The sequence below is a fragment of the Archocentrus centrarchus genome, chromosome 14 (assembly GCF_007364275.1).
Source record: "Archocentrus centrarchus isolate MPI-CPG fArcCen1 chromosome 14, fArcCen1, whole genome shotgun sequence".
In the NCBI taxonomy this organism is placed as follows: domain Eukaryota; kingdom Metazoa; phylum Chordata; class Actinopteri; order Cichliformes; family Cichlidae; genus Archocentrus; species Archocentrus centrarchus.
The window spans coordinates 4701258-4713671 of NC_044359.1; the positions used below are offsets into that span (position 1 = coordinate 4701258).

Genomic DNA, 12414 nt, shown 5'->3' on the forward strand with positions numbered 1-12414 from the left:
TGTTCTAAAAGACAATTTTATGGTGAACTGGAAGAAGGCAAGCGAGCGCGTGGGGGACCAAAGAAGCATTAAAGGGACAGCTTAAAAGTCTCGTTGGTTTATGAGGTTTTTCTGCTCTCAGCTATTCAGGAGAGAGAGTGAAACAGTTCCAGTTACATGTACAGCAGGTATAGGTACTAAAACAGCAGGAGAGCACATTGACACCAGTGCAGTGACAAAGGAAGAGTTGATAAACATTTTCCAGCCCTGTCTACCACACATCTGCGTATTTCTGGTCATAGTTCATGCTTCTCAGTTGCAATGCAGGAAAATCTTAAAGCTGAGCATGCAATATTTCTGCCAAAGTCTACACAGAACCTACTTGACCTCAGCCTGATCCAGCACCTTTGGGATGAATGTGAATACCGACTGTGTGCAAGACCACATTACCAAACATCAATGGGTGACCTCACTAATGCTTTTTTAGCTCGTGCTACTGCAGCATTAATGCCCAACATTCAAATATGTGTCAGGTTTGACGCAAGCTTTGTTCAGGGGTCCACATACTTTTGGCCATGGAGTGATTTACATCTGCCAAGACTGCTTTACTTTGGCAGACACAGGACAGTTTCCCCAGAAAGAAAAGCACACACAGTCCTACCACTTTCTCTGACGATGCTTTCTGGCAGCGAAGGCTCTGCTTCAGGAGGAGGGGTTAACGTGTCGATGGAAAGCACCGGTGCATCTGGTGAAGATGTGTTTTCAGTGCAGGGAATTTGTAGTTCAGAGGGCGTCGCTGCAGTGATTTCCTCAGGAGGAGGCGTCTGTATTTCGGGAAGTAAGTTCAAAGATGGGCGGTCGTGCGCGCTCTTGTATGAGTGCGAGGGTTGAGAGATGGAGGAAATGGGTTGAGAGGCCTGAGAGAAAAGATTTCATGAGTGATGTGTAGCAGCATGAAGTTATACTGGCTGCTTAATACCAAACTGTTATGTTCGTATAACAACGTGTAATTAAAAAAGAGCTTACTCTGTGTGATTTTTACCTTTCCAATCCAGTGGAGAGGCTTTTTGGTTTTCTTCCGCACGGAGAAAATCTGGTCGTATTCTTCAGTCCATTCAATCAGCCTCTTGCTTGGTTTTCTTATTCGTTTATGCACTGAAGGGAAATGAGACTAGAGTTACACTCGCTCTAACCTACGCAGCCCTTTGCTAGCATCAGCATTTATATAGTTGATCGACTCACTCAGGTACAAATCTGCACACTTTATAAGCAAAAAGAGAATTTTACAACCTGCCATCTTTCCTATATCAGGCCCAAAGATGGTTTCAGAATTAAACTTATCTACAGTTTAAAGTACTGTTGCTTTTGATACATGCAGTTTAATGTGCACACTGATTTGCACCTGCGGTTAAACTATTGATCATTCAGAAACAGATTTTTAATTTCATACACACTGTACAAACCCAGTTTCAGTGGATCTCTGTGCCTTCACCCTGCTCTTCCAGACCTGGAGTTGTTTCCTATTATTGCAAAGGATTCACTTGGTCTGGATAGATCCCTTAAATCGAAGTTTAAACTCACTCAAGTATTTTGTAAAGGTGGTATTTGCTTAATTTTTAATCTAGACAGCATGAGGCACTTTTGTAATCCAGATCAAAGGATAATGAGGAGCCATAATTACACAGCTTAGCAAGATGGAAGCAACCTTTACCCCCCCTCCCCCCAAAGTACGTCAAATTACCCATTAGCATTTCCCTTTTGTTATGTATCTACAGGTGTATATATAGCAGCCACTGGATCCCTATGACTCTGTCCTCTAGCTGTTAAAGTGTTTCCGTGATTTCCAAGTAAACATTTACTGCTGAGCGGATAGAAATCCCCAAACTTACATGTTAAAGTTGCATTTAGTTGTAATTTTTTAAGTTACAAAATTTCCAACTGGTGACGATGTGACAACATTGCTCTGTGATCGCAAATGAACCACACGAGGGGACGGTATGTTTTTACATTAGGAGGATGTAAGAGACCCACAGAGGATGTTACTCCTACACTGCAAGAGCTAAATTTAGTTAAAGAGAGATTACTGGGCACCAAAAAAGCAAACAAACGCCCCCCCACCCCCCACCCCATCCCCCGAAGCTACAGTCACTGCAAGGAAAACAGGGGCTGGAGACCACGGCACTACTTCAGTACTTCAGATCTTGCTGCCTTTAAAACGACTGCTTCAAATATAGGGGCCAGATCTGAGCACAGGCAGACCAGTGCCATCTTCAAAGGGAATTTACTGCACCAAGACATCAGCAATGACACGGAGATGATTGAATGGGGTCAAGCTGGCATTTATATGTAATCTGCTTGTGCTAAAATGACAAGGAACAGTGAAAAAATGAGGAAAGTTGCAAACCTGTTGCTGTCTACATACACAGGAATTCTTATTAACTGCTAACAATCACAGTCCAGAAAGAACCTCGTAGGTTTGAAACAGCAATTGTGAAATTCCTCCACAAATAGTGACGTGGTTGCTGAGGACGGTGATTTACCTGCAAAATGACACAGGTGCCTGGCAACCTTGCTTTTATATAGGAATATAATCAGAATATGACCACATGAGTCGGGTCCACTCATTGGTGCAGACGGACTCAGATTGATTTGATTGCAATGTGTCGCCTCCCACCAGATGGCCTGTGGGTGCTGCACGCTCAGGTTCTGGGTGACCAGTTGGTCACCACAACTACCTGCAATTAGTTGCTGAATGTGATGTAAAAAAAAATTAAATGCAGTTGCTGGGCAACAACTTTCACAGACGCCAACACAACACACACACACACACACACACACACACACACACACACACACACACACACACACACACACACACACTGAAGACAATTTACGTCAACACCACATGAAAAACATTTATATCTAAACTATATAAAACATATATATCTAAACTACATATTCTCCTTTGTTCTTACTGATACATTTTTCTGCAAATAAGCCACTGTGCATTAGAGTTATGAAACTTTAAACTGGACACGTTCAAACATCAAAGGCTGATCAGAGTGAAATTTCTTTTACTGACTGAACAGGAATTCTGCAGTGTAAAAGAGACTGAGCAGCAGATTATAAAAACATTTTATACATTTTCTGAGTCACCAAATTAACACACACACACACACACACACACACACACTTTCATGACACGCTGAATAAGCGGGCAGCGCCTGAATGATTTATCGGCAAGCTGATATTAGCTATTAGCCGATCTATTGGTATCTGCATTTATGACAACTGATAAAAAAAAAGAAAGAAAAAAGAAAACCAAAGATGGAGAATTACCCTTGTATGAGAGTTCATGTGACAAAGTTTATCCACCAGAACTTCACTGTGTGCAACACGTGTTTGGGATGCCACAAACACAACAATCAGCTGATCCGAGCAGAGGATAAACAAGTAAACAAATAACTAAACACGACAAACATTAGGGAAATCTGTTTATGCTTTCTGTATCTGAAAGAGAAGGAAGTATCAGGAGTATTGGATTTTTAAATCACCAGATATCAGTATGGCCCTTAAAAATACTATAATGGATACTACTGTATACTGTAAACGAGCCAAAGACAACTACAGACAACAAAAACAAGGTTCAGTGCAACCTGTGCCAGGTAAAAGCTAGTCTTTCACACCTATGAGTCGTCATCCAGTAGTTCACTAATCATCATTAGCACTGACGATGTAGCCACCAACTGGCTGAAAAGTGTTTAGCTGTCCTTTTGTTTCTGCTACTAAGCCAAGATAGCGACCGCTAAGGGACAGAGATATGTGCAGATTTCACTTAACGTTTCGACAAATATGAGTACTCCATCCTTGTTCTAGTCGTACACCTTATGTAGATTTACTTAATATGCACTTATAGACTCAAAAAAGAGCAGGTGCTAGTATGGCAGTGAAACCTCTTTTTTTTTTTTTAGCTCTCCCAGGTAGTTCGCCTCAGTTAGAAACCTGGGGCGTGTAGACTAAGGCCCTGTTTACACAACAACATTTCCAGCGTAAACGGTGTCGTTTTGCAGTTGTCGTTCCTGAAAAGTGACGCGTTTACACGGAAACACAAAAACACTGCAGTTCCTATTGCCAGGCCACAAGTTGGCGGTGTGGCTATAGGAGCCACAACCATGGTGCGCAACTGCCCCTGTCTACAATAAGTATCTCTCATGTAAACAGGAGGCTGAAACGCATCAAAACTTAGCTGTTTTCATTTTGAAATGTTCTGATGCGTTTCGGCCTCCCGTTTACACGTGAACGGACTGAAAACGATGCTTTTGGGAAACAGGCTCCAGAGTGGAGCGTTTCTGAAATGCTCCGGCCTCCGTCTCCGTGTAAACGGATGAAAACGATGCTTTTGGAAAAGGGGGAACTCGCACACGCGCACTATGGTTGTGGCTCCTATATCCACACCGCCATCTGGTGGCTTGGCAATGGGAACTGCAGCGTTTTGCGTTTGCGTGTAAACAGATTGTTTCTAAAACGTCTCCGTGTAAATGCATCACTTTTCAAAAATGACGGCGGCGATCTGTCTACAACAACACCGTTTCCACTGGAAACGTCATGTAAACGGAGCCTAAGTGTATGATTAGATTGCAAAAACACAGATAATGCTGCTGGGTACTAAACTCATTAGATCAGTCTCTTTGTGGGGGATCTGGCGTGATCTGGTGTCCTTCAGTACTCTGTGCCAACTGTAAACTAGACTATCCTTACCTGTTGGATCTTTGTCACCTTCTCCAGTGTTGTGCGTCAAGCTTGTTTTAGTCTTAGTGCAGTCTACAAGTCCATTTGGGTGTTCCAAAGACAGCTTAGTGTCACACCCCTTCTGCTCCAAAGGCACCATGATCTGTAGATTCTCTTTTACTCTGCCCCAACTCTCCTCCTGTGCCACCTCAGCTGCTCCTTCACCACCTCCAGCCTGCTGCTGTATGTCCGGCACTTTTGATGAGCAATTCTCTCTTGACAAAGAGCCCTTTGCTGGCATGGATGTCATTACTGACTCAAGTCCTGGGAAACCAGGCCCAGACCTGGCAGGACGACAAGGCACTTTGCGATTGGCTTTCTTTTTCCACCTGGATGAGCTACCCCTTCGGTTATAGGGCCTCTTGGACATCTGATATCGACCATCATTGTGTGCAACTATAGTTTTATCTGGACGTGAGTTGGAGATGCTATGAACATATTCTAACTGTTGATCTTGTCCTGCAGGTGTAGCTTCTCCTGGCATCACTAAGGGTTCTTCCTTGACATGTGCACTTGGTGGCCCAATCTCTAGTTCTAAGGGTGCACCGTCTCGCTCTCTAGTGTCATGCAAATCCTTCAGCATCATGAGAAAAGTGCTGAACTTGTAGTTGGTGTCTGGCTTGAAAGAAATGGGTTTCCCGTCACTTTCATTTGTCAGGGACTGAAAAGAGACCTCCTCGACATTCTTAAAGGCATTCATAAAAGAAAACGGTGAAGAAGGTGAATGTGATGACCATATGTCTGAGGGGCTATTCTCTCTCTTTGCCTTTGCTCTAGAAGTAAGGGGTATAAAGTCCATTGGTGGAGTTGAGGAAATTGAGAGGTCTTCATCTTCACTCTTAACATCAGTCTCACAGTCATTTGAATCAGAAAAAATCAAAGGGGGGCTGCTACAGCTAGATAAAGTGTCTGGCTCATACTCACCACTGTCATTATAATGTGACTTTGGAGATTTTTTTTTAGTGCAAAAGTCCAATTTGGCCACGGGACTCCACTTTTTGTCCTCAGCTTTTCTGAAAGGATTCAAGGGTTGTTTTTGTTCAGCCTCCTTTCTGGCTTTTTTACGTTTTTTATCCTCGGCCTCCTTCATGGCCTTCAGTGCTCTAGTCATCAGCCGACTGCTGGCTGGGAGGTGGGCAGGCTGCTCATGTGTGACTTTATTCACATCATCTGGGACCTGCTTTGATTTGTGGGCCATTTTCTTGGTCTTCTCAGAAGAAGGACCTTCTGGAACAAGAGCATTCCTACACACAGAGTTTACATTCAGGTGAGCAGGTGAAGCTGTCATGCTATGTGCTGTAACAGGTGTGGTTTTTTGGTCTGAGCTGGCCAACTGCTCAGACGACTTGTTTGTTACATTAGAGTCACGAGTCTTCTTAACTTCACAGGGATCCGACTGGTTAGAGGATGAGTAAACCACATTACTCAGGCTTCCATTTGAAACTGGTATCCTCTCTGTTTCTGGCCTACCTGACTCCTCAGTGGACACATCTGAGGTCAAGTTGTTATTCTCATGTGATGATTCTGATGAGAGATTGACCATACCAGACTTGCTGCTTGCTTTCAAATTCTTAACCGAGACCTTTATGGACTTGGAGGTGACTGCCTTGTGTTTTGGGGCTCGTCCCCGACCATCCATGCAGTTTGATCGTTTAGAGGACATTTTAGACACCTTCATATCCGGTGTTTTCTCTTTCTTTGTGCTTCCAGGTTGGTCTTTGGGATGAATAGCGGCATTGGAGTTAAGGGTCTTCTTATCCTTTATTTCCTTGCGTATTAATTTGACAAAGGGTAGCTTACACTTAGAGACCAGACTTGTTTGAGTTTCGAGCCATCCTAATGAGTCTGTAGTTTCAGCTTGTAAACAGGATGCTGAAGCCTTTTTGCTCTCTTTTTCCTGGTCATCAATCTTCTCAGTTATATATTTTTTTTTAGTAGCTGTCATGTCAGAATGTTCAGTTTGACTGACACTCTTCACACTCTCTGAAAACCTGGATTGATCACTGAAACTACCTTTCACGCTGGGCTCTGAGGGCCTTTTAATGTCTAAGCCACTAAACTGGCCAGATGTGCCAGTGTTGTCTGTATCCCCTGAACTGGCAACTGACTGTCTACCCTTTGATGAACCATTACTCTCAGAGACTGGAGACTTCTGGTCACCAGGGCCGCCAGCCTTTCCAAAGTGCCTATATGCAGCAGCAGTGTTTTTACACTTCAGATTTCCTGACCGTTCAGGAGGCAGATTAGCTTCAGTGGGCTTCTGTTTGTCCGACAAACCCAACTGCTCACTGGCCCCAGCGCTGATGGAGGAGGAGGCACAAGAAGCTGGAGTCTTTTTACTAACAACAGAGGAGTTCTTTTTCTTACAGGGCACCTTACTGAAGAGAGTGCGGTCTGGTATTGGACTGGTTGTTTTAGGTCGCCTGTCTTTGCTTGATTTGCTAAACCAAAGACCGCTTTGAATCTCAGGCTGCTTCTTTACCTCTTTCACAACCACAACAGACGGCTGAGTCGGAACTAGCTTAGGCTGACGTTCGAGTGCTTTAGGACACAAAATTTTAGGAACTGAGTCGAGGTCAGCGTACGGGCACTCTTCAGTGTCTCTATCTGATTGGTCAGGGCTATTATGCGACACCTTTTTAGAGTGTTTACTTCTTGTATCCTTTGATACATCATTCTGTTTCTTCTTGCCAGAAGATTTCTTTAAAGTGCTTGGCTTTGTTGTTGTTGTAAGTGGGGATGAAATTACTGTGGATGAAATGGATCCATTGGTGATGTGCGGTGTCTCAGGAAGGGCGGAGACAGGCAAAGTGACAGGAGGAAAGCTTTGATGGGTCTTGTTCGCTCTGTCCAGAGGGGAATCATTATGGAAGGCATCGTCTATGGACGACACAGACACAGAGGACGCCATTTTTGGTCTCTCTGGAAGAACAGATTCAGCTTGTGCCACACTGGACTTCCAGGACTCCTTAAACCGCTTAGCAATCTAAAGAAAGATAAAAACAAACACTCTTCAATCTTTCAGCTTACAGAAACAAGTCTTATTTTTGGGAGTGCAAGCTTTCCTTTGTGATTTAAAAAAAAAAAATCAAGACATGCAAGCACTGTTCTGCTATTGAAAAAATAATTACAGTGTATTTGCTGTTCTGCTCCCTTTGCTTCCCCCTCCGCCGTAGTAGGAGGAGCTGTTCAAATTCAAAGCCTCCATGGAAAGTGTGAGTTGATTTGTCCTCCACCCAAACCAGCTCCTGGGGCTCCCCAAAGGTCCTGACATGGTAGAGTCGACAGGGTCGGTCGCTGGGCTCTGACACAACAACAAAAATTACTCTGAGTCTAGACAGATCACGGCATCACCTGAAGAAATGGGAGCAGTCCACAACAAACCATAATTATATATATTTGTGCCAGAACTACAAGCATGACATATTGTTATATGACTAAAATATTATTCACTGAAAAAAAATGGCTCCAGTTTGAAATTGTTCTTGTCGGGATGTTATGAGAATAATACTAACACCGAGGCCAATTCTAAACACATACCTGTTTTTCTAAAGTAAAACCTAAACTAAAGTAAAATCTTTATTTTACTGTAAGCAAACATAGCAGTTGTTACTATTAATATATTATTATTATTGTGTACCTGAATGCCACTGACACAGAAACAGGTAGCTTAGAGCAAATCATGAAAAAGCAATCTACTTTTTCATGTTTGTGGATACAAATTGACAATTTGTGTATTAAGTAATGTATTAATGTAATGTAATGTTAAGTAATGTTGTGGATAAAGCAGGCTAACATTAAGCTTCTTCCCAAAACCCCGACCTCAACCCTATTGAAAATTTGTGGACTACGCTTAAAAGTTGGGTCTATGCCAGGAAACTGACCAGTGTAAATGAAATCTACCAATTCTGCCAAGAAGAGCGGTCAAACATCTGGCCAGAATGATACCAGAAGTTTGTTAATGGCTACCAAAAGCATCTGGCTGAAGTGCAACTTGCTAAGGAACATTCAACCAAATATTAATGTAAGGTATTGTATACTTTTGACCCTGTATGGATCAGAGAAACTACAAATAATTCAAACCTGTGCACCCAATTCTTGTTTTTTAAAGTCATTAAAGGTGTCGGCTGTATAATCATTCCACCCTGGAAAAACAGTTCAAAGAAATCCTTATAAACCCCAGATTACCATGACATTCAGGCCCAAACTGACAACTGCTGTAGGTAACCCTCTAATGTATTTACTACCCTGTAGTATGTCCCACGGTATCCTGCGCTCCCATTGGCAGTCGCGTCAATCACTTGCCTTGCCTTACCTCAGGACCGGCCCACTTTACATCACCAGAGGTTTTTTCACTTGAAACTTCTGTGAAACACTTCCTGTGTGGGTGCAACTTAACCCAGCAGTATTTAATAGTTAATCTTAACCAAGTCTTTTTTTATGCCTAAGCGGCATAAGCAGCAATTAATTAATAACATAATTAAAGTGATGTGTGAACTTCGGTTTCTGGTGTGCGTAAAATGATTTGCTCCAACAACACCACCTGCACCAATTGCAGACATAATGATGTGAGCTCCCACGCTCACATCATTATGGTAAAAAACAGTCACAGTTGTACACCTCTACCTTCAACCTAGCTGCAGTGGCTGCAGCACCCGCACGAGGTTACAAAAATTGAGTGTATCAAAACAACATCAAAGTGAGGCTCGCACCAGCGGCTGTGACATCACTTTTGCCGTCCAGCGCCATTCGCACAGTTGAGAACAGCGAGTATAAATGGGCTGTAACAAAGAAACACACAAACATTCACACCTATGGCCAACATGTATGTCTGTGGACTGTGGGAGGCAGCTGGAGAACCCAGCTACATGGTGTTTGGAAGCCATTAAATCATAGACTAATGTAACTGTTGTGTCAAGAACACCAACAGATAATTTAAGCTGATAATTACTCATTGTTTATTAGGGGGATTATTGCTGAACCTCTCCCACTGGGCTACTTCAATAGGCCAGTTTACCCGAATTACAGCACCTCATAATTTTCTCCAAAAATCCCCACAGTCTCATGTACTTGTAGTTGAAAGCTGGCAACTCTGGTATAAGAAAGTAAAATGATCAAACATACTCAAACAGCCTCAGCATCAGGCTGTGTATACACTGTTCTTTATGTAACCACCATCCATCCATCATCCTCTTCCGTTTCTCCTGGCTGGAGCCTATCCCAGCTGTCATAGGGCAAGAGGCAGGATACACCCTGTACAGGTCGACAGCCTGTCGCAGGACCAACACAGAGAGACAGACAACATTCACACTCGCATTCACATCTATGGGCAATCTAGAATCACCAGTTAACCTAACCCCAGTAAGTGCATGTCTTTGGACTGTGGGAGGAAACCCACGCAGACACGGGGAGAACATGCAAACTCCACACAGAAAGGCCCGGGCCAAGGTGGATTCGAACCCAGGCCTTCTAGCTGTGAGCCAACGGTACTAACCACCAACTTAAGTTCAATTAAATAGTAACCAAACAAATCCACAGAACATTTAAAAGCTACTCATTTACAAAGCACTCATCTGGGTTATCACAGTAAGTCAACAATGTTCCAGGCCCACCTTTCAGTCTGTGATAGACTCCTTGTTCAGGGTCAGCAAACACCTCACAGGGCCACCACGGTCTTCGGTTGAACTTCGCCCAAACGACTTCTCCCTCAACAAACTTCACAGGTGCCAAAGACTTTTTCTTGAGGCTGTTCTGCTGCTGAGAACCGGAAAATGAAGAAGAAAACAGAAAGAATGATTTTCACTTGAACATTACAGAAAATGTAACAGACACGAGCAAAGACAAAACAAGGCCTTCAGTAAGTCTGTTACACAAACAGAAGCAAAGAGGTTTACTATAATTTTATACTCTCCCCATATTTGGTCAAAGGTTTCTGTTTCAGGCCTCTAAAGATGTTTTTTGTGCTCTAGTTTTAGCTCGTCGTCGTCGTCTCTTCAAACCATGACACAAACCTCCAAAACCCAGAAGCACTTGTAGCTGCTGTATTCTTTGTGCAAATGTGTGGCAGGCTGAGTGAACTGGATGACACATGAGCAGGCCTGAACTATGACCGGCATGTAGCGGGACTGGGCGGAGGGCCGACACTGGGAACTGCTATGATTTAACCCTGTGAAGGGTGTTTAAACTGCCAGGAACTACACTCGCTTTAATCTAACAGCAAATCATCGCAAATCATCACGTTTTTGGAACATTTTCACCTGATTGACCTAAAAATTTTATGTTTTTAAAATTTCAGCATAAAAGATTTCTGTGAAATTTTAGCTTCATTTAACAAACACTTTGTTTTTGTTTTGTTTGCTTTGAGGACTTTTTCACATTTTTAAATCTGAGGCAATGTTTGAGCATGAATATCTCAAAAACAGATGCATCAAAAAATTCCCTCCAGCTTCACTGGGCCATCAGAGTCTAATCGCCAAACAACTATTTGTACTTATCAACAAATCTTTTTCAGTTTCTCCCAGTGATCTCTCCTTATTGAACTTCCAGGTGGTACTCTAATTATAATTTTTTTTGAGACCTACAGTGCTGGAATACTTTGATAATTAAGGTTAAGCTGAAAATACGCTGAGAGGCATTAAAAATGCAACAAATGCTGATTTTTCTCACATAAAAATAGGTACAGCAAAACAAGAGTAATAATGAAACAAGAGTCAGTGGCTTATTTCACATCTTGCAAGAGCCAGTTGCAGGTAGTCCGATTAAAAAAAAACCTTAACCCCTTCACGCCACGACTGCTACATGCAATCAGGGATCAGCCAATCGGCACGCTGACCACTGGGATGAATGCTGCAGGAACTGGAATATCTATTAAAAATGTTACATTGTTGCTACCATCTACTGATATTTTTGTTTTTAGTGGTACAACGTGTCATATTTGCTTAATGAAAGCCATGAAAGCTGTGACCAAGAATTTCATATTAGAAAGTATTGACTTTTATTTTGCATTACTGTAAAATAAAAATATATACCAATCAGAAATAGTCACAAGTTGCCTTTATATACATTTACACATGCACACACAAACTTTGGACCATAAACTTTTAGGCAAATTGGAAATGGTCACGCAGAAGGCCCAGGATGATTTAAGATGACTGATCCTACAGCAGCATGTGGGTAACAGGGAGTATAAAGCCTTCTGTGGCTCTTAGTACTAAAGACAAGTTTACTTAACCCGCCAATCTTGAAGACTAGATATTTTTCCTCTGCCTTTTTCTGGCATGACATCCCTCAGAAGACGAGAAAAATTCACATCCAAACCCCACAATTTTTTTTTCCAATCACTGACAATAAAAAAAAAGGATCAGTATCTTCCCATACCCCCCCCCTGGCCATCCCCATCCATCCAGCTGTAGTGCTATGCCTCACAGTTTGAGAATTGCTGCAGCGGTTAACGGTGGGAACAGTGAATGCAGATTTTATGCTACAGGTCGCAGATTTCTGGGGGCAGCAAAACAAACGACTGTCATTTGACCAAAGTTGTCAGGCAGCTGGTCTTTTTCCATCATTCTGTGCGTAACCGAAACCTGATTTTAAGCTGCACACAGCATGAGTCTGAACAGCGGGGAACCGTGAAAGCAATACTTTGTT

The 12414-nt window shown here is 42.7% G+C and overlaps 1 protein-coding gene across 4 annotated transcripts in view; it reads right to left on the reverse strand.

The window, feature by feature from the left end:
* nsd1b (nuclear receptor binding SET domain protein 1b) overlaps positions 1-12414 on the reverse strand; it is a 32901-nt gene that overhangs the window by 15337 nt on the left and 5150 nt on the right. For 3 of the 4 annotated variants that reach the window (XR_004020989.1, XM_030746138.1, XM_030746137.1), the window contains 5 exons: positions 10380-10524; positions 7899-8071; positions 4738-7753; positions 1022-1134; positions 641-896 (listed from right to left, as the gene is read on the reverse strand). Coding sequence is in view for 3 of the 4 variants with exons in the window: in XM_030746138.1 (XP_030601998.1) it covers positions 641-896; positions 1022-1134; positions 4738-7753; positions 7899-8071; positions 10380-10524 (3703 nt within the window). In the remaining variant the exon portion in view is untranslated. The remainder of the gene's footprint in view (positions 1-640; positions 897-1021; positions 1135-4737; positions 7754-7898; positions 8072-10379; positions 10525-12414) is intronic. The other variant, XM_030746139.1, reaches the window with a different exon arrangement.